Raw genomic sequence first — 27,008 nt, 5'->3', positions numbered from 1 at the left:
CTCTCATCTCAAATGCTGCTGGAACGGTTAAAGCTCAGAAGTTGGGGGGTTATTTAGTAAAACTATTCACCAGACTCAAAACCCTGAAAGGACTTAATTGCCAGGCATAAGAAATTCCATCACCACAGGAATGTTTGAGGATGATCTAGACACCCAGAAATAAGCACTTGGAAGAAAATCACTTCCTCTGGTGCAATCACCACCACAATGCTGTAGTTCATGCACCAATATGCACAGAGACTTTGCTATCAGCATTTCCCTTTTAGGAGGGGTTGTCAAAGAACCACAATGTGGACTCCACATGAGGTCCCCATTTCAAGACTCAAACTATTCCTCTTTCCACAATGCCCAACCTCCTCAAACCCAGCAACTATCTCCAGCCAGAAGGAAGGAAGCCGGGAGTTCCCATTCACTGTCTGATCTGTAATGTCACAGCTCAGATTTTGTCACAAACAGGTGAGGAATGAGGCATTTTCAGTCTTCATTAAGTTCTAGGCACTTGACCTGAGGCCTGCTAATGACCCTGGCCGGCACTGGGATGGTGCAATCCCTAGCAGACATGCCCCCGCTGTGGGATTATGCTGCAGTCACTGACAGCAAAGCCAGGAGGGAAGGGGGGTTTCCTGTCCCTACAAACAGGCCGCTACAGAATCGCCCATGTGGAATTTCAGCCACATCAGTTCCTCCAACTCATTTTGCCTAAGCCTGAGAACACGTGGTCAGAGACCTGCTTTCAGTCCCCACCGCTCACCCCAGAGGTGAAAGCTCCTTATCCCACCCTTTCCGAGCTCGGGAGTGACTGAGCAGTCCCCGCTGCAGGAAAGCACAGACACCAGTTCAACGTGTCCATCGTCAGCATCGTCTTTATTTGTACAACTACCAAGAATGCTATGAGCAATCTCTGACTGGTGTTACCCAGGGTTAGCACTGCTAATTGTTATGGTTAGCAATTTAGTTTAGGAACAACATGGGGTAGGGACGGGCAGGGGGGAATAAAATAAAGAGACCTCCCCCCCAAACATTAAAAATAGGGAACATCTAAATGTGCACAGGAAATATGCATGGGCCTTTACAACTGCTGCTTGGCTCCACTGAACGGTCCCGATAACAAGGGTTTGGGACTCGGGTGAGCAGTTTCAGCCTGGGCTACTGCCGGGATTCAGATTAGCTGCAAGGAAAATGAAACAGATTCTGTATGGCTCCCTCCAATCTGACAACTCCCCTAGTTAAAGCACCAGCACTCACATTTCACAGCGACCCTCTTCATTGCCAGCATGAACCGTGTGCTGTTACCAGTGAGAGCTGGCTGGGGGGTGGGGCTCCGCTCATAGGTTGCCCCACGAAGGACCACAACTGGGAGGGTATTTTTGCCTCGGATTCTGCTGGGGGTTCCGTGGATAACTGAAGGAAAAGGAGCCATTGGGATCCTTGGAGTTCCCAGGGGAAGCCGCAGCTCTGGCAGCAGCAAGGTGCACTCCCGGTAAAGCATGAACCCGTCACATGGCAGTAGCGCATATGGAGACGCATTAAGTAGCTTCCACAAAGAGAAGAAAACAAAGGAAACGCACAAGGGAGGAGAGAAAAACGTGGCACAAGAGAGAAGTGTAAACGTTCCCTTGTTAATAGCTCTAGCTAGGAGTGTCCTACGGTCCAGTTATCAAGCCGAATCTCTGGAGGGAATGGAAATCTGAAGCCTCTCAGGAATTTGCCTCTTCAGGCTGGCTTGACCTTGGCTTACGCTGTGGGAGCCCCTTGGTGTCTGTGCTGGGTGCGCCTGGATGCATCTGTGCTGAGGGGACGGGCTGGCTCGCCAGGGAGGCGGCACCAGTTCCACTGGTGCCCATGGAACGAGTCTGGCCAGGGTCAGTAGCAATCCCTGGAGGTCGGAACTGGGAATTCTGAGACCTAGAACTGGACTGATACCAAGGCCCATTTCTGTACCGGTTCGTACTGTCGTGTCTTCCTAGATTGGAGGGGCCGTTATGGCGCTGGCCTTGGGGCCGGTAGCCTTGGCCTTGTCTCCTGTTACCCTGGAAGACCTGAAACAGAAAGAAAGGCTGGCAAGGACTGGAGAGAGGAGACTAGCAGAGCCAGCAGCTGCAAAGAGTGAGCTACATGCAGCAGAGATCTATGAACCACTCGTGCCAAGGCCCTGGATGATCCCCTCTCCAGCTGTCACCTTTCCAGCCACCCTGGAAGCCCCCTAGCCCAGTGGCACCTCAGGGGACTGTCTCAGAAGACAGGCGGGTGTGGTGGTGCGTTAGACGCACTCCTCCCCAGGAGATGTTGCAGCATGCAGCTGTGGCTGACTTCGTACCGACAGCTGCCATTGCAGAAGTAGGGGGTGCTGCTCTCTGAGAAAAGCCAAGGTTCCTCCAGTCATGCTGTGATGCCCTGCACTTTTATCATGCCCTCTTGTCTTGTGAGCAGGGCACACAGCCACTGCCCAGTCTGCACCAGGCAAGACGAATGCCCTCAGACCAGGCACTTGGCAGGAGGGACCCATTAAATACAGAGGAAATGGCCCTGAGCTAGGGTTGAGCTCCATGCCGTATTTAAAGGCTTCTCTTGTGAAGTCGTCACTTACCTCTCGGTGAGGCTGGTATGGACAGCTGCCGGTGCTGGCTCCAGCTGCAGGTGTTTCTGCCAAGGACGGGGGCTTCCGGCTTGTTGTGGGAAGGCTGGGAGCAGAGGCACACTCCAGGGTGGAGGGATTGCTCGGGCTCAAGGACACGGACATGACGGAGCTGCATCGTGATCTGATTGAGTAACTGTTCTTTGGATGGGAAACTGCAATGGAACCACAATGAAGGATGGCGTAAAGGAATTGCACACCCCTCCACACGCGGTCCCTGAATCTCACCTACTGTGGGCAACAGTGCTGTTCACTCCATGACAAGAAGGAAAGAACAATGTTCCGGTGTAGTTACACTACCTCCTCACTTGCTGCCAGCCTACGATCTGTGCCAAAGCTCAGCTGGCCGGGGTCAGCACCTTGGCGTTACAATGCCCCGGGAAAGGGCCCTGACTGGCACTGGGCCCAGAAAGCACCGCACATTCCAGCGAAAGCCGACAGGATCATGTCCCGTTTTCATCACTAGACGTGTTCCTCCTTCCCCAAACTAAGCAAATTGCTGATGAAGGAGACCACTTCGCTCCTGCACAACTTAAGGGCCTGAGAGAACTGACCAGCCTTCCCAGAGCTTTTGTGGGGTTTAAATAGGATCTGGACAGACTCTGGTAACACACCACACTGTCAATGCTATTGATGTATTCACATTTATACATACGGCTACATGGGGTCCCTGTTCTCACACCATAAATTAAACATAAACATTAAACGGCCAGCAGACTGCTACTCTCCCCATCCCCGCCACCAATCCGGGCTTGCCCCAAAGCTCACTGCCCACCGCACTGGGTGAAGATACAGGGGCTTTGCGGCACGCAGAAGGTCAACAGACTCCGGCTATTCTGAACAGAGGGGAAGCTTCTTCCAGAGCAGAGAGCCTCCCACCCAGACAGTGCTCTACCACTGGCCCCTTGTTTAAATCCAGGGACTCCTCTGAACTCCCTCCTTTGCAACAGTACCTGTCCCTGTCCATCCCTGCCCGCTCTGCGCCAGGCACCTTCTCATGCGCCGCCTCAGGTCAGCTCACCTTGCCCAAATGAGCTGATGCTCTTCTTTACTGCATCCAGGTCACAAGTGAATCGTGCCACTCTGCCCAGGTCTTCATCATATTTGCGTTCACTGACAAAGTGCTTAATGAGAAAGAAAATGCTTGCAAGTTAACACAATCTTTATGCTAATGCCTGGTGACAAACTGGCGCGTAAGATGGGAAGTTGAAATCAGAGCCTTCTCCCTCACCTGGTAACAGTGCCTCAGGTCAGGCACGGCTCTGACAGCCTTGCCAAGAAAGGTTACAGTTAACACCACGAGTCACTCTGGAGTAGCATGGGCTCTGCTGCATCAGTTCCACCTACACATGTGCAACCAAACCAGTGTCTGCAGCCTCCCCTAGAAGTTAACATTTCCAGGTAACTCAATCTCAGCAGCTCAGTCTGCTGCTTCCAACCTACGGAAATCAAGGTGGCTTGCGAACCTGCCTTGGATGCTATCGGCAGCAATAGTCCAACTGCGGGGGAAACAAAGTTGGTCTAGGACGGACTGTTGCTGGGAGAACACAGCGGACCCGGTGACCTGACTTTCAGACTGGGTTTTAATTCAGCCTGTAGAGAACATTTTACTGACCTCTGGTGGTAGAAATAAGTGCATGTGTCTGAATACAACGGTACTCAGCGATCAGGTGCCTGCTGATGCTGGTGGAAGGGACACCGACCCAAATCGTTGGCACACCCTGTGGTGTGAGCCCTGGCAGGAGCCTGCCAGGCAAACCCGCCGTGCCAGAAGCCCTGTTCCAGGCCAATTCAAAATGGTTAAAAGCTGCACTAAGTGAAGTGGTGTTAAGGACCAAAAGGCCCTTTGTTTGCTGAAGTCGGTATTTTGCCAAGCAAATGCTATAAGAAAAAATGCAGGACAAAGTGCGCTGAAGCTTACTACACCGTCCTGGACAATGTGCACGCGCACCACTAGGAGCGAATCTATTTTGGGAACTACTATTTCTCGCTGAAAAGAAATCGAAGTTTTACAGACACAGGTGCTGCCCTGAATGTACTTCTGCAGAAGATGGGCAGTGTGATTTGATGTATACACAGAACTGGAGCTTAGAACTCCCAGCTATTCACCTGGCTCCATTTGAAATCTGTGTGTCCTTCAATGGTCACTTCACTTGTGTCAGTAAGAGGAAGCTGGCACATACCTGACTCACCGGGCATAACTAACATTTCATTACAGCATATGCAAAAGGCCGTTCATTCCAAACACAGGCCTGGGGATGCGCCGAAGGCAGAGCTCTCATGTCAGTGCCTGTTGTAATAGGACGGAGGAGGAAAAACGGTCACCTTTATGTCAGCTCTAAGCTCTACCAACTGCTCCTCTGACATGCGCACGGCAACATCAGTCATCTTCTTTAGCGCCCCAGCTTTCTTTTGTCGGCTGACCAGGATTTCCACTGAAATATAACGAAAGGGAGACCAAAGCTTATGTAGAATTAATGCTGAAGGAAGTGTCAGTCTGCCAAGCATCTCACTGGGACATGGAAGGTTTAACCAAGCACCCAAATGGGCAGCTCAGACAGTGGGGTGCTGGGTTGAGAAATGGAACATTCAAGCACCACCACAATACCATTTTGTAATCTACAAGCTAACTACACTGTCCAGATTTGACCTGTTTCTGACCACAAGAGCGTCTTGCTAGGGAAGCCATTGGAAAGTGAGTTTAAGAACAGATCTGGGTTTTGCTTCTATTAAATCCCAAGCACTTCTGAGGGTCAGTAGCACCAACATCTTCACTGGCACACACACAAAAACAGAGCCTGTCTCTCTTCCAATTCCACTTCCTTCCTGATCACCCCAGACCGCCTGCACTGACGGGCAGCTGCCGAGCTGATTTGCAGTACAATACCAGAAACTGAGATCAAGGACATCCAAGAGGAATTTATGCCCTCAGCTTCAGCCTACACTTTCTGTGCAGCCAGGGATCCTGCTTCCTAGCACAAAACAGCCTTTGGAACTGGTGCACCACAGAGAAAGCAACGATTTGGAGAAATTGTTTAATACCCCACCACAAGCCAGATATTCTGTCTTTTGTTAGAACAGTTTACCTTATGTGGTAACAGAAAGTTTTGGTTAAGTCTTGGTGGCACTGCAAGTTTCAGCCAGATCAAAAACAAACCTGGTACATTAAGACCAAGTACAAAAAACAGTGGTTATATAAAGAAAGGTATAAGTATTTAAAGGGACTTCACCTGGTTAAAAATATTTCCTTAGCTTTGTAACCCCCCAGATTATTAAAATTGAAAGGCTCTTATATTTACTTGACTGTACACCATTTATGTCACTCATTTCTCTCATTGGAACACAAAAATAGGCTAGTGAATTTCACTTTATTCTTGTAATGCTCTTACACAATGGTCAGATTGCAACCACTACAAAGGGATGTTTGTTTAAAAGAAACTTTCTATTGGAATTAGAATTTTTACAGCATTGAAGCCCAAACTTAGCAAAACAAATGTAGCTTGTGACAACTTTGATTTGTGCCCCTTTAACAGCTAAATGTCATTCTAACCTGTAGAGAGAAACTTTTAAAAGAGTGAGTGTAGGGAGGGAGGGGTTAGTTTACCTGGGAACAATGGAAGTTGGAAGACGTACAGCACATACTGCTCTCACTGGAGCAGTGTCTGTTTAACTTTGCTGTTAGAGTGGAACAGCACCAACTGTTAAGATGAGCCACTTTTAAAAATAAAACATGTCTTACTTGCTTCTGCCTTCACTTTGTCCATTTCGGCCAGCAGCGCTACCTCTCGGTCCATGAGGCTAAGAAGAGAAGGTGACAGGAATTAAAAGGTCTGATCAAGAGCCTCAGTTCACAAACAAATAACCCAGAATTCAAAGCCAGTTACCAAAGGATTTTCTGGGGGGAAAGCAGACAGTAAAAGCTCCCCTCCCTTTATGTGGCCAGCTGCATACAGTACAGAAGCAGGAAGCTGTTGGTCAGAATTGGCAGAGAACAGGCCAGCAGATGGCGGCAGAAAGCCAGTGTTCCAATGACCGCAACCTGGCCCGGCCTGGAGCAGACACTGGAAGTCTAGCACGCACCTCAACGCTCTCAGTTACTGTTTGGGCTGGAAGTTTGAGAGCTCTGTGTGAATTTTTTTTAGCATTACAAAACCCAATTCCACTTTAAAAGCAGCAAAGAATCCTGTGGCACCTTATAGACTAACAGACGTTTTGGAGCATGACCTTTCGTGGGTGAATACCCACTTGGTTACCCACGAAAGCTCATGCTCCAAAACGTCTGTTAGTCTATAAGGTGCCACAGGATTCTTTGCTGCTTTTACAGATTCAGACTAACACAGCTACCCCTCTGATACTCAATTCCACTTTGGCTCACATAAATTACTGTGTTTGTTGCCAGCGAAGCCTGGGTACCGGTGCAATCCCCGTATGACATGGGAGGGGAGAATGGTAAAGCTGCTGCATGAAGCTGTGCTCTGGAGACCTGCATCAGCAAAACCCGCTTTTCACAGATGAGGAAACTAGGCCACAGAAGTTCAGTGACTTGCCCAAGTCACACGTTGGGTCCGGGGAAGCACAGGAGCAGAAGCCAGAAGTCTTGATGGCCAAGACCCCGACCTTACCACTAGGTAACACTCCCTCCAGAACTGTCTGTCAGTAGGAGCTGAGCTCTAGGACAGAGCAGGGACATACTTTTAGTCTCTTGTTGCCCCATCCCATGCTGTGTGGACAGTGTTGGTAACCAGCCTTGTTAGAGAGGGGATTTGTGTTCACGCTCTCACCAGGACAGGGGCAGACACAGACAGACAAAGTTCACTGGGCTTGTTATGAAACACAACGCTAAAAACCGAACTCCCTCTGTTCTGGCTAGCCACATGGCAGGCTTGAGGGAAGACCTTTGAGAGGCTGCTGAGAAGGTACGAACGTGGCTTTTGTGCAGCAACAGAAAGGTGACTTAAGAAATCCCAGCAAAGGCCCAATGCTAACAGCACTTCAAACCAACTCTCCAGCCTTCACTATGGCAAAGCAGCAGGCAGGGGGGTGGGGGAGGGAGGGATTTTCTCCTCTAATCACAAAGGCTGAATGCTGATGCAGAAGCTCATACCACAGAGGCACTTTAACAGCTGAACACACCTTACGAATGAATTGACAAGCTCAGGACCTCTCTCACACACATACCCGTACGTGTGACATTCAAGATTTTAACAGCTAAGACACCACTCTGGCCTCCAGTTGTCACCACACACAGAAAGCAGCCCACAGATGTCAAAGTACACGGTATGACTCCCCAAAGCCCTCTGTGACTGTAACAACTTTCCAGCAAAGGTGAAACCAAGAGGATCACAATGAAGCTCCCTCTCTCATTTGCCTGTAAGTTGTACTGTGACTTGACTGTATCTGTCGCTAGGAGACTAAAAATTCCCCGAGACCTTCAGCTGGCAGCCTGCACTGGCAGCTCTCGCTAGAACTTCAGATGAGGACCAGGTTCAAACTCGTAAGTGCTCTTCAGTTCGCTCCTTTGGTTGCTCAGCTCAACCACTGAAGAGTTGACAAGGAGGCACTTCCTGTAGCTGCTGCGCAAAGGACCAGGCCTTGCGGAGAAGGGCACTTGAGTAACCTGCGTTACTCCGACTTTGTGGAGGCAAAGGAGGAAAGGCCAGTGCCCAGAGTCTGGATTCAGATACAGATGGGGAGGGGCTCAGGTCTCCATTCTGCTCCCTCCTCTATAAGAGGGGAGGGAGGCAAGTTCTATTAAGAATTCTGTTGGAGCCACACCTTGGGCTTCTCTGTTTCCTTATCACTGTGTCTGTATTGCCTAACTGGATGAAATTCAACAGTGACAAGTGAAGTACTTTGCACTTAGGAGGGAAAAAAACAAATGCACAAATACAAAATGGCGGGGAGTAACTGGCTGCACATTAGTCCTGCACAAAGGGATCTGGGGCGATAGTGGATCACAACAAGGCTAACGTTCTGAGCTGCGTTAACAGGAGCATTGGATGTAAGACACGGGAGAGAACTGTCCCACACTACTTGCCCCGGTGTTGACGACACACTGGAGAGTCCAGAGGAGAGCTCAATTGTGATAAAAGATTCCGAAAACTTGACCTAGGAGAAATGGTTAAAAAAACTAGGTATGTTTAGTCCTGAGTAAAGGTAACCGAGGGGTGGGAGAGACCTGAGAAGTCCTCAGCTATGTTCAGGGCTGTTAGAACGAGGACAGTGATCAGTTGTTCTCCATGTCCACTGAAGGTAGGACAAGAGGTAATGGGCTTAACCTGTAACAAGGGAGATTTAGGTCAGATATTAGGAAACACTTTTTAACTATAAGGAGAGTTAGGTACTGGAATTGGCTTCCAAGGGAGGTGTGGAATACCCATCCCTGGCTGTGTTTAAGAACAAGTTAGCCACCTGTCAGGGCTGGCCTAAGGTTCCTTGGTCCTGCCTCAGTGTGGGAGGAATGTCCTAGATGACCTCTTCTGCTCTCCATTTCTAGGACTGTGAGCTACTCAGAGCAGACAGTATGTCCATGCCCAGGACAAGAGGACCCTGTCCCTGGCTGGGGTGCTCTAGGCACTACCAGAATACAAACACAAAATTTACTAGTAATGAACGAGCACAAAATTAAAAAGATCCACAAGCGACTTAATCTTGCCTGGTTGACAATTCCCAACCACATCAGAACCAGCTCAGACAGACTGTGTGGTACAGAGCGTGAGGGGACAGGAAGGGCCTGTACCCCATGACTGCACTCTGCTAACGCTATCCCATACTGTGTTCCAGGAAGGATTCCCCGACAGAGCATACCAATGACTATCCAGCCATGGGTGCAGGGCCTGAATGACTCTTGTCTATCTCCAGGGTTAGAAGTAGCCTTGCTGTGCATCGTGTGACCACCCCAGAACTAGCCGCATGCTGCACCCTACTTATACACACAACAGTGCCAAAGCAGCCGCCTGTTTCTATCAGACATTCCTGGCTTAGCACTCCAGGCATCTGTATAGGTTGATGGGTAAACCCAAAAGCAGGCCGCGTAGCCTGTGCAAACTCAGGCTTGCTTTGGTTTGTAATTTAGTTTACCCAGCAAAGCTCAGTTGGAGCCTTTTACGCAATTTTACAGCTGGGCTCACTAAGGGACAAAGATCAAGTGGCTTTGCCTGAGGTTCATACACTGAATGAGCCTCTCAGATCCAAACCCAATGGTCTGTTTCTGAAAAATCCAGACTGCAAGGCTTTTAGTTAAAGAAACAAGCTCCTTGTGCCAGACCCTTTCAGAAACAAGTATTCATTTTTTGACTGCTCTGCCTCAGGGGCAAATCTATGTGGGGGGGAGGGGAGACCAGTTCACAGCAGAGATCTGAAGTGCAGCTCCTGAGAAAGCAAGTTTAGGAGAGGAAAAACCCCAGCCAGCTGGTAGCTGCTGAAATTCAGGGGAAAATGAGGAAGGTGAAATAATGCTGACCACACCGTTGTGATCTCACCCAGCGTTAGAGGAGCTGACTTCAACTGCACCCAGATTCTGGTAACAGCACCTGCAAGATGTTGCCCGTTAGTGAAGTAAAACAGATGTTTGCCTTTGCACATGCACACAAAGGGTTTTGGGCCAGGTTTATTTCAGGCTTAAATACAACACTCTCTGAAAAACTGGAAGTTGCCTGGCAGCTCCTCCACAAGACAATGAAGGCAATGTACGGCACGTGACACGCATAAGTGGAGGTGGAACTCCTGGATCCAGCGCCCAATGCATAGCATGTCCAAAGTACTAGAACCACATATCCCACAAAGCTCAACACCTTGTGCGGAAAGCCATTCTCCCCATACCATTGAGTGAAGCATTCTGGTCAATATACATGTTCCCCGGTCAATACTACCAGCCTGAACGCCAACCCAAAGACAGGAAGAGCAGAGGGAGGGATCTGAGAAGCAGAGGAGACTGCAGTCCTTCAGCACAGCACCAGGCAGTGCCCCCAACTGACTAGCCAACTGTAATGCCCACTTCACTGCTTTATAAGCACCTCAGCAGAGCCCAGGTTGGAGAACGCTCTGCTGAACAGTGGAAATGTCACAGGCTGAAGAGAACTTCTGAGGGCTTAAGGATGCCTTTGGCTATTTCCACACGGAGACAGACCTGACATTCTGGGGAGAGTGTCAGTCCTCATGGACTGGAGTAAGTCCAACCAGTCAGCGCCTCATGTTTGGTGTAAGCGTTGGGTCTGTGACAAATGTGTAAGAGGACATGAACCAGCCAATCAAATGGCAGTCATCTGAGTACAGCTTTGATGACTACAGCATCAGCAGCTGTTCTGCAGCCCACCTGCACAGCCTCTAAAGAGTCCAAACTTTGCCTTTCAGTCAATGCCAGGCCCCCAAAGAACAGACGGCTTTTGAATCTAGCACTGGGGCAAGTACTCTACAGCCGAAAGCCAGCAGGAGAGATGGCTCAGTGGGCACCATTTGTGCCAAGATCTTGGTTTGTGCCAAAAGGAGTTAAACGTCCTGATTGTTCTTTGAAGCATGGAGCATAAAGGGCACTGAAACGATACTTGAAGGCACAAACCTACTTCCCAAATGAGTGGCAAGTGCGTCACTTTCGGGAAAGGGCAGGTCATCTTCTCTCTAAAGTTAAACTGACCCGGCTGCAGAGCCCTGGCTTATCAATCTTATATACACAACCTCCCAGCAGGGAGGCACTTCATTTGGCATTTACTGAAGGAGGTTCCCACTGGCTGCATTCCAGACATGTATTCAATATCTCTGCCTCATGGAACTGTTTCCTGGTTCGTGCTGGTTCTGTCTCTTAGCAATCAGAGCTTATCAGAGCAATGCTGCTAAACGGGACTTGAATCTTTACCCTTTCTGGAAAAAAGACACGAGTGTTTCATGGACTATAATCCAAAGGGCAAGGAATTACTGATACAGAACCAGACACTAAAAGCTTTCCATTCCAATGGGAGGTTTTTCAGAGATTGTCCCTACAGACAGGCAGAGGATAAAGCTGCTCACAAAAAAAGGTCATAGTAGTAATAATTAATATTAGTTCAACTCCTGCCACAGAAAGTCTATGGAAACAGATCATAAATAAATAGTATTAACTCCCACCCATAAAAACATTCACTTGAGTTAAGATTGTAAATATCTCAGTTATTTATAGGGAAAATCTCTTGAGAATATTGGAAAGACCAGAAATTCCAAGTTAAGGTTACACCAAGACATCCCAAACAATTAGAAAGCCTGGCAACAAAGGCAACGTCACCCAAACAGCCTTAACTCTGCCCCACAGCTGGGAACAAATTAAGGATGCCTCACAGATCTGCTTCAAACACTACAGACGACACCAGTTTATGGAATCCACACATTTGCTGATACAGGCCCCATCCCTGCAATCATTTACACACATGCTTAATTTTGCTCCTGGGAGTAGTTCCATTGAAATCAACGGACTGTCTCACAGCAGCAAAGTTAAGCATGTGCATGTTTACAGGATTGAAGACATGGTGATCACACAGCACTATAGCATTTGAACTGAGTTACATCACTACAGCAAAACCCTCACTCCTTATTTATGGCCAGCTCAGTCACCAGACAGGTTTTAACACATCTGCAAGCCTGCCACAGAAATCTACTCTCATCCCTTATCACAAGAGTTATTTAGCTGCCTGTCAAACAACGTTACTCACTCCAGTGAGTTTTTTAACATTTCTTCACCAAAACTGACCCTAATTTGGGACCATCAGGTAGGGGAATTCCTCAAAAAATTATGACAGACTCAGCACAGACAGCTAGTGTAATAGGTACTACCAGCTTAAAAGGGCATCATCTTAAAATAAGTCCTTCAATAACATAGCTATGACACATGCAAGGTGCAGCAGTTCCATACTGTGGAAGGCTGGCCTGGGATGGGGCAAAGTTGAGGTTGTGTGGGATGATCTCTCATGTGTGTTTCTTCTCTTCTACTGGGTTTCTTTCCTCCACACCCAACACGCTACCCTTAACACGGAATTACCACCAAGCCCACCATTTATATTTTTGAAGAAAACTATAGCATTCTCTTACCGCGTTTCCCTGCAATAATTGGTAGGATTAAGATGATAAATACCTTAAATATTTTGCCTGTGAATTTCCTCAGATTATCAGTGTCTAGAAGAGTGTGTGTGTTGGCCTGGATGTCGGGGCAGTGACGATAGCAGCACCCTGTCAGCAATTCCAGCACCAGAGAGTCATGGCTGGGGTGGGAATAAGGCACACATGGTACAGCGGCTCCAAAGTGGGCTGTATGAAGGCTGTAGCCTGGGAGGGCAGGTGTGCTAAGGCACAGCAGGCCCTAGGCTGATACAGGTGTTGCTGATGCCAGCAGCTAGAATTCCTGTTTATTCCTTAATATTGACGTGCAGTGTTTGGGGCAAGGGGAAAAGACAAAGGAGCGATCCATGAGGTAAAACATTAGGTCTCCTATTTACTCAGTTTGTTGATCCCAATTCCTAATGGTTGGATCTCTTCCTATTCTACTTACCAACTCTGCAGTTCAGCAAAGGCCTGCTTCATTTTCTTAATGGAGGCATCCATCTCCTCTTTAACCACAACCTGATACCGTGCCAGTGAGACTGTGCAACGCTGGAGGTCCTTCACTGATTTTTCAATATTTGAACCTATCGACAGAAAATAATAAAAACCAAACAACAAAAGAGCCAAGCACGTTAGATTATAAAATCTTCCAGATTGTGATAAATCATAAAGGCATCTTTCAGCTCATTTCAAAACCACAGACTGCTTGGCTTTATACTCCCCTCTGCCTTTTCCTGTTACAAAAGCATTGGATTTAGTCTGGACAGCTGCGGAGTTTACCATATGTGGAAGTTTTTCTGGGCTTACGAAATCTCCTCCTTACTGCTGAAAACACAGATGTGTCACTGGATTTTCATACACAGGAGAAATCTAATGCATTTCTTGTGTGTCGCTCCTTTGCTACAGATTGGTGACTACTGAATGGAAGCCCACATCAAGGAACAACAAGCAAAAGCATTGAATCATATGGAAAAATTGTCCAGTTGTCAAAGTTTACAGGGGAAGGGAAATCTTTTAGAAGCTAAATCAAATCCATGCAGAGCTATTTCCTCTGAAAGAAAAAGAGATGAAAGGCTTGGCTATTTGTTACAAAAGTTTGTCTCTACACTTCAGATCTCCAGCAGAGCAGATCACCATGGCTATGTGCGTCTCTGCAGCTCCCTGACTGCCATCACCCCCAACAAGCTAAATTACCAAAGGCTCGTCACAGCAAGAAGGTGAACTACCAGCACGAGGGGCTGGATGTTTTCATCTCACTAAAGCAGAGGATAACAATGGTGTTTAAAATTGGGGTCTCAGAGGTCTTTCCTGCTGACAAGACAACAGAACAGAGGTGGAGAAAACAGAAGGAAGGAAAAATAACCAGAGGCCATTGTTTCTTGTAACTGGGTCTCTGAGCAGCTTTGGCTCCTAGACAAACTCTCACGGAGGAGGAGAAAGAGCACACAGGCTCAAGTCTCTATGATGGGGCACACGGAGAAACAAGCTAAGCACATGCAGCATGAGTGACTGCTTATCCACTACCCTTGTCCTAGAGATGGGTTTGGTGCTACAGGCATTACAGCTAAACTGCTGTCAAGACTCCAGCTGCGCACTACCAGCTCCCAGATAATAAAAAGGATGCTAGTATGCATCACAAACAAAGTCCAGCGTGCCTCTCCATCCACCAGCAACCAGCTAAATTTGGACAGTGCAACCAGAGAGGTGGTCACAGAACCCTGCTGGAGGTAACCAGCTTTATAACTCAAGCGCAAAAAAGTCCTCAAGGCCTTACCTAACTTCTTGTTTGAAGAAGAAACCGGAACATCTTCCAGCATCGCTGGAGACAAGGAAGCAGACGTCTGATTGCTTGCCGTGGACCTAGACAGAGACTTGCTAGCATTCCTCTGCTCTGGCTGCGGCCTGACAGATGGAGGGTTCTGGGAAGAGTGCATTATGGGTGACTTTGGCTCAAAGTCCACTATTCCACTGTCTAGCTCAGACACTGCTGTAGAAAAGCAAGTGAGTTCAGGGAAACAAACAAACAAAACAGGGAGCATAGAAAGTATTCCAGGCTCAACAGCTCCCTTCCCACCAAAACTTAAATCAGCAGGGTGAGCAGCCCTTCTTTCTGTGACAACTGCCACAGAGCGGAAAGCAAATAGAGTATTTACACAGCCAAAGAGTTAATGCCATTTAAAAAAACCTTCGTATTCAGAACTGGCACAGAGAAAGGCAGCAGTAACAGAAGGGAGAAAATAGCTGTTTGAAAAATTACTGAGCTGTTCAATTCCTACAATACTTTAGAAAGTCTAACCTGTTCCATCGGGCACGTCAGGTGTGGCAGATTCACAATCCTCTAACTCTCTGGCATCTATTGAAAGCATATCCAAGCCTTCACTGAGCGAGTCCACAGACTCCGTATCATTGGCCGAGCCATTGACATGGTAACCATTAATCCCGCCCTTCTCAGAGGAAGCTGCAGACCGTTCCCCTTCGGTGGATGCCAGTTTACCAGGATCTGAGAGGCCCGGGCTTGCTTCAACTGGAGGTTTGGGTTTCGTTTTCTTCTTTTTGTTCTAAGGTTTAAATTCCCATCCCACAAAAAATAGGTTAAGCTTAATTCCTGAAGGGAAAATTCATTTTGTGCTTACTGATCAGGAATCACTGAATTAAATGCTTTTTCAGACCCCGGATGTTTGTCCTATAAACGCAGGAGGGATTTATTCAACGAGAAGAGATAATGAGGTGTGAGTGCACTATCCCCTGCAGCAGTTGGTGGGGGAAGCCGTGCCCCCGTTACCAGATGAACCCTACCTTTCGTATCAGTAACACAGCAGTGACATTCCACACTACCTCCTCGTGGTTAATCCTGCTGGGTGACAGTGATCCAGGAGGTGATACCATATCCCCTGCCTCAGCTCACACCTATCCACCGTTAAGAAGTGACTCAACACTGTTCCACCCACCATCAGCCCTCACACACTCCCTCTCTTCCCCCACATCTCCTACACTTTCTGCTCATCAGAGCTATAGTATTTTGTTTTGTTCCTTAGTGCCTGTTGGTTATTTAGCAAGAGTAGTTTGGTATGATCGTAGCTTAAATTCCTACACTGTAGTGTACTTCAATACGATGGTATTAATCACTGAAAAAATAAGTGAACCCCCCCCCCAAGTTAACTGTTTGTGTAGGGCTCTGAACAGACTAGCAGGCAAAACCATCAATGAGCAAAACATGCGTTGAAAAGAAGGGCAGCAAAGCAGAGGCTGCAGGAAATAGAGGCTGCTCAGCTCCAAGGGTTCATGACGGGACACACAGAATAGGCTGAACACATGCAAAGTGAATGACAACTTCTCCCACAGAAGATGAGAGCCTCGCAGCATGAGGGTGGGATGGAAGGGAGGGAGTGTTTCCATCATAATGGCAAAGGGCAGGGGAGGACAATGTGTGGCCAAGGTAGTTAGTGTTCATGGTGATTCTGCAAGGCAGTGTCATCAATATTACACCATAGAACTGAGCTAAATGCATTATGGTGTTGGGGGGGGGATGGGGGGGGTGTTTCAAACTTTCTTTTTAAGTCATCAGATAAAGCACTTCACCTCAGCTGGGAGTTAGACTAGCTGGACTGATGACTACCTCATGTGAGGCAGTTCTGCCCACAGCAATATATCTATCTATACCTATATTCTCCCTGTGGTTTCTTTCCTTGTTCTTTATGATTTAGCACGGAATTATAAAGGGTGCTGGGTCTCTAACATGCCCTGGAGCCGTTAAAGAAGAAAATGCCAGGGTGATATAGTAAGTTAAAGCACATTTTAAAGGTTACCTTTTTCTTGCCTGTTATTGTCCATTCTTTCAATACTTCACTGGCATTGCCTGAAATGAAACTTAAGATAAGCAGGGGAGAATGCTTCACACTCTCTTACACCCGTGCCATACAAAAACCAGGGAGTCTCCATACCTAGAGCCAGCTGGAATGTGTCCTGCAGCAAATGACGTAAAGAAGTTAAGTTTCAATTCTCTTAGCTGATTAAATGAAAGGATCAGTTTCATTTTTGCTTTGGGAACATCCCACTGATCAGACTGACTCTTCCGATATAATGTTCTGTGCTGGCTGCTTCCAGGTAACAACCCCCCTATCAGCACTGTCATGTTAAAGACTTTAGCTGTGTTGGAACTTGGACTAAACAGGGATTCAGTCAAGGTCAGAGGGTTTATATGACTCTCTCTCTCGCAAGGACAATTCTATAAAGTTGTTCCAGGCATTAGGAGTAGCTGCACAACTCATATCTACTCTTAGCCAGAGGTAAAGCACCATGCTGGGAGTGAGGCTTAGTACAAGAAACAGACAAGAAGTGCAAAAAGACAGTTTCATTGGTGAGCACCTCCTGTCCTACAAGGTAGGAACTTGGTCAGATGCAATATCCCACCGGCTCCTGATACATGAGCTGTGATCCACGTTTCAAAAGGGAGGAGAGAACTACCTCAAGGCTGATGCAGACATTCCTTTTCTTGAGCACACGAGCAAGAAATACAATGGTTAAATACTTGGTATCTCCTGGATTCGGTATCTTTTGGTACAAAGTAACTGTCTTTTTTTCCTTTTAAAACCTAATGGGGTGGATTCTGAATAAAATTATGGGAAGGCCGAGAGGAACATCTTTGGATTGTCTTCCAGGAAAGCCAATCTGGGAAGAGTCTATACTTGGATGCTTTGCAAAGAAGATCTGAGAGAGTCCCCAGTCAAAGTATACATACTGTGTAAAAACAGCACATGGCCCTTTCCTGAAAGCTGTATGGTGCCTGCTGAAAAGCCATGCTATTTCTAAACGAACCCGCAATCAACATTGTCGCTAAAGCCCAGTTACCCAGATGACGAAACTAGAGATCGTTACCTTCCATAAAGGCCTGTACTGTTCGATCCACACAGTTATCAAAGTGCTGTAGCACCAGGATGATTTCATTGTTGCTCCTGTTGGGGACCACCGCACGCACTGCACTAATCTGGAAGAGAGGAACAAGGAGTCACATCTTTGCCACTTGCTTACCTTCTTTGTACCATCACTGTAACTGCGAAGCTTGCATCAAAGGGTATTATACTGTATGGAACATGGGATCACTTGGATATGGTTTTAATAGGCCAGGACAATGCATCTTGGAGAGCAAAACTGTCAAAACAAAAACTTTAGTCGGTGCATGTTTTCCCCATGCCTCAAGTAATAGCTAAGAGATGCACTTTCACTAGCACTTCCACTGCCAAAGAAAAGCTACAGAATTGCCCATAGTAACACTTACCTTCTCCTTCATGTTTTCAAAGGTTCCTCCTTGGGCCATCACGGTGTTGGACTGCACATCAAAAATGAACCCTGTTGGCTCTGTAAAGACACGAAAGACTGTGCTGTGAATGGTGGACATCAGGAAGAGACATTCAGAATAACCTAAGGCAACAGGTTAGCTCAAATGCTTGCCTTGCAGCGGAAAGCAGGAGACTGTTTTCTGAAGCTTCTGCTGAATGTGCAGCAGTGAAGAAAAAGGCGAACAAAATGTTAGGGACTACTAGGAAACAGATAGAAAATAAGACAGAAGATATCACAAGGCCACTGTATAAATCCATGATATGCCCACACCTGGAATACTGTGTCCACTTCTGGTCACCCCATCTCAAAAAGGATATAGCGGAGCTGGAAGAGGTTCAGAAGAGGGCAGACATGATCAAGGGTATGGAATAGCCTCTGTGTGAGGAGAGACTAAACAGATTAGGGCTGGTCAGATAAGAAAAGAGATGACTACGGTGGGATACCACAGAGGTCTGTAAAAGCATGAATGGTGAGGAAAAAGTGAATAGGGAAGGGTTATTTACACTTTTCCACAATCCAAAAGCCAGGAGTCACCTGATTAAATTAAGAGGCAGCAGGTTTCATACCAACCTTTTTTCATACAACGCACTATTAACCAGTGGAACGTGTTGCACGGAGATTTGTAAAGGCCAAAAATATAACTGGGTTTAAAAGAGAACTGAGTAAGTTCATGAAGGACAGGTCCATCAGTGGCTGTTAGCCAAAATGAAGGCTGGAGAGGAAAAGGGGGTGGATCACTCCAACTGCCCTGTTCTGTACACTCCCTTAAAGCTCTGGTACTGACCTTGGTCAAGATATTGGGCTAGATGGACCATCATTCTGACCCAGTATGATCACTCTTACTTTATCACCTGCAAAAATACAATATTAACTGGCTAATTCTATCATGCAATCAATGAGGCTGAATAGCAGCATGGACTCAGACACACTATAGCCTAACCTCAGACCATGAGGCAATAGCAGATCGATCTGGCACACTAGACCCTACCTTGCAACCCAAGAGTCAGTGGGACAAATCTAAGGGCCTCCAAACGATCCTGTCTGGAATGAAAAGCCATGGTAGGGGAACCAGAGCGATAAGGTCAGTGGGAAGATAGACTTGGCTGGTTAGTTGTGTCCTCACAAACCTAGATAGGCCAATTTTAATTTCCTCATGTAAGCTTGCAAACGGAGCAGTGCTGAGGGGACCTCCATCCTGCCGCCAATAAGAACTGCTCTAACATCTGGAACACTCAGCCAAATTAAGAATTGCCTGTGGACTAGCTATCATGAACAGAACATTTTCTTCATGCAACAAAGAACATGGACTTCCAACATCAGATAAGTTGGCACCTGTTCTTTGATAACATTTTTATAAAATGAATTTTGCTAAATAAACCTTTTTCAATGTCCAAAGCATTGAGCCAAAGATTGCTCCCTGCCTTGCCCCAGATAAAATAAAAATGATCTAACATGTTAAAAAAAACAAACTATTTCAGTTGGCAACATCTTTAACTAAACGTACAGTGAATTACAGTTTGTATTACAGTCTTAACAAGTCACTGAAATTCTGATTCATTCTTCAGCTCCGGGCCAAATGAAATAAAGAAAAAAGCACTGTAGATCACAGCAGCAAGCCAGCAACTTTAACCACCAACAGGGTTGGTCTGACGCACTAAGTTAAGTTAATCCAAGCAGCCCAATGCATCTTTTGTATTTCTGTACTAATCTTAGAACAATGTGCTTTTATTGGGCTCAATAATAAGGAATAACCAGTAACCCAAGCACCTTGGCCTTTGCTCTACATTTAGCAATTTCACCTACCAGGAAATACAAACCACAGACACTTCGATAAACATCCAATAGCTTCTGTTAAGTGCTACTATAACTTCCAATTAAATGCTTATTTTCTGCCCTCCAATCAATCAATTATCCTGAAAACATTTCCACTTTCCACCCTGTGCTGGAAACACACTTGTCATCAGGACTCTCATGTCTTCTACCCTAGCGCCGACACTTCAAAGTGCAGACCTAAAAACAAGTTTGCAGCTGTTGACTCCAGCTTGACAAAGATGACGCAGGGCTGGCTACAAAGGAGTTGATTTTAATGCCAATAAAGCAGTCATCTCCACTAGATTTGGTTCCCACTAGCCAGTAAGGGTCACATGAATCTGCAAAACCTGCCATTTGTCATAGCACACACAGAGCTGATACAGACGAAAAGCCAACCGCATTCAACAAGAAGGATAGCAGATGAGCTGCTCCAGCAGTAGGTATGCATCTTTCCATTTTGAATTCAAACACAGTTGTTTCTTGTCCAACATCCTCTCTGTACACACACCAGGAGCTATAAAAGCTGTGCAATAATCCTCATTCATTTCAAACCACATTCCTGAGACTATGATCAGGCATAGCACAAAAGACATTGCCACGCTTGGTGACATTCTGTAAGGATGTCTCATACTACTCAACGCTCTTTCTAATGCTCTCAAATATCTATTCAATATCACTGCTTACGTGACCTGAAATGTTAGATAAACACTATGATATTTATGCAACTGATAGACCTTTCAAACTAAACAGGTCTCTCCAGTGGAAAAACCGAAGGCATATTATCTACAACAGTAGTGTTTCAGTGTGCAAGCTTTCAAAAGATGACATAGAAATCAAAGTGCCAACAATTAAAGCAATGACCTGATAGCAAGTCAGACTCTTTCAGTTAGCACTGGTGAAGATAAACAGAATCTTAACACTCTCTACATATGTGGAGCTCTAATATCTTCATCTAACGCCGCATTAACAAAGTTGACCAAAAACCACTGTTTATGTAACACGTATGTGTCTGTCTTTGTGACGTTGCCTCTGCACAGCAAGGGGAAGGATACATATACCCTGACCAGCAAAATGCAGGACTTGAGGGCAGGGCCGACTTTAGGCCTATTCCACCAATTCCCCCGAATCGGGCCCCGCGCCCAGTGAGAAGCTCTTCCCTGGCTAGAGGCGCCTTTAATTTTTACTCACCCGGCAGCGCTCCGGATTTTCGGCAGCACTTTGACGGTGGGTACTTCGCTGGCTCCAGGTCTTTGGAGGTGGGTCCTTCAGTGCCACCGAAGACCTGGAGTGAGTGAAGGACCTGCCGCCGAAGATTTGGAACACTGCTCAGTGAGTACAAGCCTCACATTTTTTTTAATTTTTATTTTTTTTAGTCATCCCTGCCAGGCCCCGTCGAAACTGTTCGAATTGGGCCCCACACTTCCTAAAGCCGGCCCTGCTTGAGGGATTTGTGCATGCCCTGTAACATTCAAATACTGTTTCAAAAAGGTTTGTGGCCAACCACATGAGTTCTACAGTTCTGTAGGGACAAAGCATAGAGAGTGACTTGGTAAGTAAGCCCTTTTCCTCCCCCTCCTGAACTGCCTCACCCTGACTGCACTGCTGTGCTTAAAGTATTTTATCCCGCAAAGATCAGGCAGTGTGTCTTGCCTGGGCAACAGTGAAATATGAACTACAGTGAACTAAACAAGCAGCCTAGGCAGGAGTTTCTATACTAGGAAAAGACATGGGGGATGTCTAGTTTACATCTTATGCTGTTTCTAGTTGTTTGATGCTCCAACTCCTGTTATTCCTGACGGGAAGTATCCTCTGCAGTACACTAAATATTTAGTGCTAGGCATTCAAAGGGTTATAATCAACAATAAATAATGCCTTCTTATAGGGTCAGAAAAGTTAGCGATGGAGACGCATACAATTTCCAATTCCTTATTGGCAAACATACCTGTATTTTTGAGTTTTAAATGCCTTACTCAACATATCTGCTCCTAGTGCGTATTGAAGCCATAGCTGCTCACCAGTTCTTATTTCCCATTAGCCCTGCAGAGACAATACAGCTCTGGGAGATTGAGCTGAGTTCTAGTCTGTCTTGTGCAACATCACTAGAAGTCAAATTCACAAGTGTAATGTCTTCAGTGACAAATCAGAACACAGGTAGATTTTTAGATTCCACAGAGTTTGTGGCACCAGCAGCTAGAAAAATAATCTTTTAACTCGTAGGCTAAGATCATTAGCTCTGGATTCACTGAAGGAGAATAAAAACGAAATCTAACATTTTTACAATTCCTTTACTGACTATAATTCCCGTTGTGAGAAAAATGCTAGTTTCTAGAAAAATTTTAGCATGTAGAATGATCCAGCATCAACAACATAAGACTGAAAAAAGAATTCTCTTAATTTCCAGAATCCTTGGAAGAGGCTATGAACAAGTTCAGATATTTCTTTAGCTTGTCACACAATTCTAGCCTTTCTATCCTCACAAACACACATGGGACAAAAATGACACTTTCCTTAAAACAGTCTGTCTGGTCAAGACAGAAGTTACAAGACCATGATACAATCAATGAAAAGATTTTCCTTGCAGAAGAAGTACTTCTGGAATTCTGGGAACAGAAGTACCTGCACTGCTGGACTGTGACTATGTAGTAGCCAGATCATTTTACTTGATAGCTAATAGATGCTACATTAGATTACATCAAACGCGTTCTGAAGATGGAGACCTGGCTTGTCTACAAGGTAGAGTGATGAACGTACTAGTCAAAATCTTCCTTCACATGGCTTGTCTAGTTACCACCTTGCCCTGTGGTAGATGATCATGTGCCATTACCTACTGCCTTCTGTGGCACACTTCAACACTGGCATCAAGACTGCCTATGTTCCATTCTTACAAGAGTTCACTGAAAGCCCAGTTAGAAGTAGCATACATTTTTCAGTTAGGCAGGCAAGAGGACAAAGCTGCCCTTGGTTTCTGTTCCCTGCCTAACAACTAAAATCATGTTCCAGACAAATGGCTGATTCTTCTGCCTGTCCTACTAAAGACCCTAGCAACTGGCTGACTATGGGGAATTATGTAGCATAGATGCCTGAAATCCCACCCAATAAAACTTCACCTAAACTGTGAAACATTTATAGTCACAATGGCTTTTCAGGTCAGTGATAACTGCTCTTACTCTCTCTGGGATAACACATAAGACCTTTGCTGATATGAAATAAAAATCTATTTAAAAAATGGAATTTTACTGCAGGCTAAGAGCAGCTTGAATTTGCTCTAATTACAAGTTCTCTTCAGCTGTTCCTGGATCACAGTGATCATTAAAAGTCAATGGTAGATATTGCAGAGAAGGCCAAACCTGAATTGTTGTTGAGCATTATCTTCCTAGGTGAATTTGTCTCAATGGCATTAGGCTGCTAAAAAAAAAATAGTATTACTTTACCACTGATCTTCTGCCATGGCCAGGGGTCACTGAAAGACATGGAAGATCTATGCAGAAATTAACATCTCAAAATTCCTTGCAAAAAAAATGCTACATAATTATTCTCTAAGCCTTAAATACCAAAAGTTGTCATAGCTTCACTGACACCAGGACTCAAGGCATTGTGCTTTAAGAATGCACAATGCAACAAGTCTATTTTAAAAAAGTAGATATATGTTATATTCTGCATTTATAGCTGTTTGTGAATTTTAGCAGAGTATCTTGCTGTTCTTCCAACCTTTGTAGAAGTATTGCTCTTGTAAGAGACTGGAGCCATAGATGTGAAGTGTCTTCCACAAAGTTACACAGCAAGTTGAAGGCAAAGTTGGGACTAGAACCCAGATCCCCTAACTGCCCATTGCTGCTCTAACCACAAGAGAAGGCACTGCGTTTCCCTTCCATCACCAATCATACAGCACCAGAATAAAAGTATAGAGCAACATTATAAACATTCACACTTTACCAAGACTGAGTATACATCAGGTTTACAAAGTGTAGCTTAACCACAGCATTTCAGGTCGTGGAGAAGGCAAGTTGAAGTCTCCTGCATGGTTTTTGCTCTGAAATGGCAACTTGTACCTTTCTTTGTGGTCCCTGGTGAAGAACATCTTTTTCATGCACACATCTATTCACACACAAATGAAAACACTAAGATAGGATTTTAGAAGACAGGTTGGTTAATAAACCTGTATCTTAAACTCCTCCTCATGCCCCAAATCACTTGTGTACAGCCTGCTCAGATAAAGAAATCCAGGCTTGAGACTTCAATCTGTTTCTATGGAAGTTATTTTTAACAGCACAAGGGCCCTGTTGTGATCTCATTGTATTGTCAGCAAGAGGAAATAAGTGGCAGTTGCACACAAGGAGGCTGTCTAGACAAAAATATCACTTACTTTCCTCAAACATTTTAAATACATCTCCAAGTAGGATACGGCCTCTATAAAGTCAGAAATAAGAAATATTGTATTTGAAGGTTGTCAGCTCATCAAATTTTAATTAAAAACTCTCATTGACAGTCTTATACTGTCTACCACTGTGAAACTCCACGTGTTGCAATTTAAAGACTTCCTTCACAGGTGAGCAGATTAAACCTGCCAGCTATAGGATCCTCGAGTTTGACACCTGTGAGATGAGAATGGAATCCTCTTCTTGAGGAATACACTGAGCTTTTAATTTGGCAGCAGGCTGCAATTCCAGCATATGGACACACGGTCATGTGGAGGCGGAGGGTTGGAACAGAACAGCACTAAAAAAATTAATATTTTAAAAGGTTTCACGTTCTCCCCAATAATCGAGCTACGAGGAAACAGGGTAGAGAATCTCTGCACGCTAATTAGTGCTGCTAGAGTGCCTACAATGTTAGCCATTGCAGACAGCCGAGACCTACCCAAATATGTGAAGATGGCATTTCGACTCTAAAGCCAGATGTTTCAAACCTGACAGTTTAGTCCCAAGGTAAAACTCCCATAAGACGCAGGGAAAGTTGGTGGTATGAATACAGAGCCCTTAAGAGCACAGTGCTTCCTTTCCAGGAGACAGGTAGAAACCATTCCAAAACATCTCTAATTACTCATCCAGTTATTACCTACTGATTCAATTTAGCAGTCACTGGCTCTTTACAACTCACAAGTGACAGTAAGTCACAGCTGGCAATTTTAACCCAAGCCCTGCACATCATTTTGAATTAGCAAGTAATGCAGCAAGAGAAGAGGGAAAACCTTGCTGTCTTTAGCAGCCTGAAACCTAAGAAATAAACCATTTAACCAGCAGAATTTTCACTGCACCCCATGTAGTTCCCATCTGCAGTTGGAAAATGACAGCAAATTAAATTACAACTGCACATTTCCAGCTACTTTTCTAAAGACAATGCGGTTAATACTCCAATACACAGAGTGTTATGGTATAAAAATATCCAGCAACTTCTTACTCCACCGTTCCCCTCTGTGCAGCATCTCTTCATGTCAAATCTGTTGACTTTACTGACAAGCCAAGTTCTACTCTTATCAATGACAGAGGAGCATGTTGGAAACTTTTATCCCTTGTGTATTATCAACCAAACTACCAGCAAAGTTCTGAGCTGCAGAATCTACTGCCTATGTCAGGGGCAGAAAGAACTCTGCTGAATTATTCTGATCACAAGTTCAGATTCACAGAATGGGCAGTTTAAAAAGTGGTCTTGATTTATAAATTGAAAAATATTGCTAATGAAGGTCACCAAGAGAAAATTAATAGGAGTCCCCCATAATCTGATTGTCAATTTCCTGCATAAACTTTGAACTCTTTCCAGAGTGCTGCAGCTTTATTGACACGTCTGCCTTTGGCTCTCATACCAAGCAAGAGCCTCTGTTTCGCTCTACTCCCAACCCGACGGGAACCAGCGAGGTGATGTGCATTAGCGGGAGCCGGCTGGAAAATGAAGGTGACGGAAAGAGCTTGGCAATACAAATAATGAGGCTATTATTTCAGGCAGCAATGAATCAGCAGAACCACCAAACTACCCAAAATATTTACTCAGACAGTTAGCACTGAGAGTGCCTTTCCTTTGAATCTCTAAGCAGTTCCATAGGGAATAAGTTAGTCACAAGTTTAAATGAAACATACGGTATAACCCAGATACAGTCCTACATCGGGACACAAGAAACTACATTTCAAACGGAGATTCTAGGACTGTATTGGGGTGCAGTGGTTTCTTTGCAGTAGATCACTTTCAGTAAAAAGTTATAATTAATACAGCATTATGCAAAAGATACAAAGTGAACATATGCCAATACTTTGCATGCAAACTTTCAAAAGATTTTAAAAATATCCTTCCGAATAGTTCAGAGGAAAATTCTACTCTGGTGCTTCAATGAGGAGAAACAGATGGACCCATGATTTGGTTTCAAAACTGCTGCGTTATTAAAAATAGTTACAGCTCCTCTTACAAATCTTTCAATAGTTCTCCCTGAGGTTTTGTTATAAAGCAGAGGTGGCGATTTGAGGGAAAAGATGCATCAAAATACCCGAGAATAAAAATATTCCCTCACTAGCCAGGTTTTTTGATTTTTAAACAAAGCAGTTAAAATTGCTGTTGACTAAGTTAAGGCTATAAAACAAAACAATTAAAGATCTGATTGAAAATTCAGTCCAGGTTCAAACATCTCTATTGACTCTGACCCTGTAGCCCTGCTTGCTGTCCACATGTATGTTCCTCATTACTTTACTTGGTGTGTCCCCAATACTCTTCTGTAGGCTCTCCACATGACCACCTGCTACAAACCCAGCCGGGGCTCCTCATGTAGACAACTGAAGCAGGCTTCCCACATTCAGTAAGCGACCTACAGGTCCCCACAATTAAAGTTTCTCACAAATAACTGCTTTCCCTGCCCCTTTCCAATACTCCCTATCTAGCTAGTTTAATTCCCCTCTGCTATCTCCAGATGAATTTCTCTCTTCAAGTTTGTTCATCAGTTTAATTGTGCGGCGTTGTTGCTAGCAGTGAAATTTAGTAATCAAATCATTCATGACACAGTATTTCAGCCCCTGACTATCATTTTGATACAGCATTTTAAAGTTATCCAAGATTATCCTATGCAGTAATCTTCCCCAAGAACACTAACCTCTCTCAGAGTCCTTCTATAGCTAAATTCTGACTTAAGGACCAGATCCTTCTGGCAGAAGACCATTTCAATGTAGAAGCTCCCATGAAAATC

At 45.4% G+C, this 27,008-nt stretch overlaps 1 protein-coding gene across 2 annotated transcripts in view; it reads right to left on the bottom strand.

The window, feature by feature from the left end:
* Window positions 1-845: 845 nt before the first annotated feature.
* SPATS2 (spermatogenesis associated serine rich 2) overlaps window positions 846-27,008 on the bottom strand; it is a 39,300-nt gene continuing 13,137 nt past the window's right edge. The window contains exons 3-13 of one of the 2 annotated variants that reach the window (XM_032785560.2): window positions 17,973-18,052; window positions 17,573-17,681; window positions 16,504-16,553; window positions 14,994-15,255; window positions 14,472-14,684; window positions 13,146-13,281; window positions 6,375-6,433; window positions 4,961-5,070; window positions 3,657-3,759; window positions 2,588-2,790; window positions 846-2,039 (exon numbers count right to left, since the gene is read on the bottom strand). In XM_032785560.2, coding sequence (XP_032641451.1) covers window positions 1,698-2,039; window positions 2,588-2,790; window positions 3,657-3,759; window positions 4,961-5,070; window positions 6,375-6,433; window positions 13,146-13,281; window positions 14,472-14,684; window positions 14,994-15,255; window positions 16,504-16,553; window positions 17,573-17,681; window positions 17,973-18,052 — 1,667 coding nt within the window. In that variant the 3' untranslated portion in view covers window positions 846-1,697. The remainder of the gene's footprint in view (window positions 2,040-2,587; window positions 2,791-3,656; window positions 3,760-4,960; window positions 5,071-6,374; window positions 6,434-13,145; window positions 13,282-14,471; window positions 14,685-14,993; window positions 15,256-16,503; window positions 16,554-17,572; window positions 17,682-17,972; window positions 18,053-27,008) is intronic. The other variant, XM_032785562.2, reaches the window with a different exon arrangement.

Source organism: Chelonoidis abingdonii, chromosome 26 (genome assembly GCF_003597395.2).
Source record: "Chelonoidis abingdonii isolate Lonesome George chromosome 26, CheloAbing_2.0, whole genome shotgun sequence".
In the NCBI taxonomy this organism is placed as follows: Eukaryota; Metazoa; Chordata; order Testudines; family Testudinidae; genus Chelonoidis; species Chelonoidis abingdonii.
This window is presented reverse-complemented; position numbering and strand designations above follow the sequence as displayed.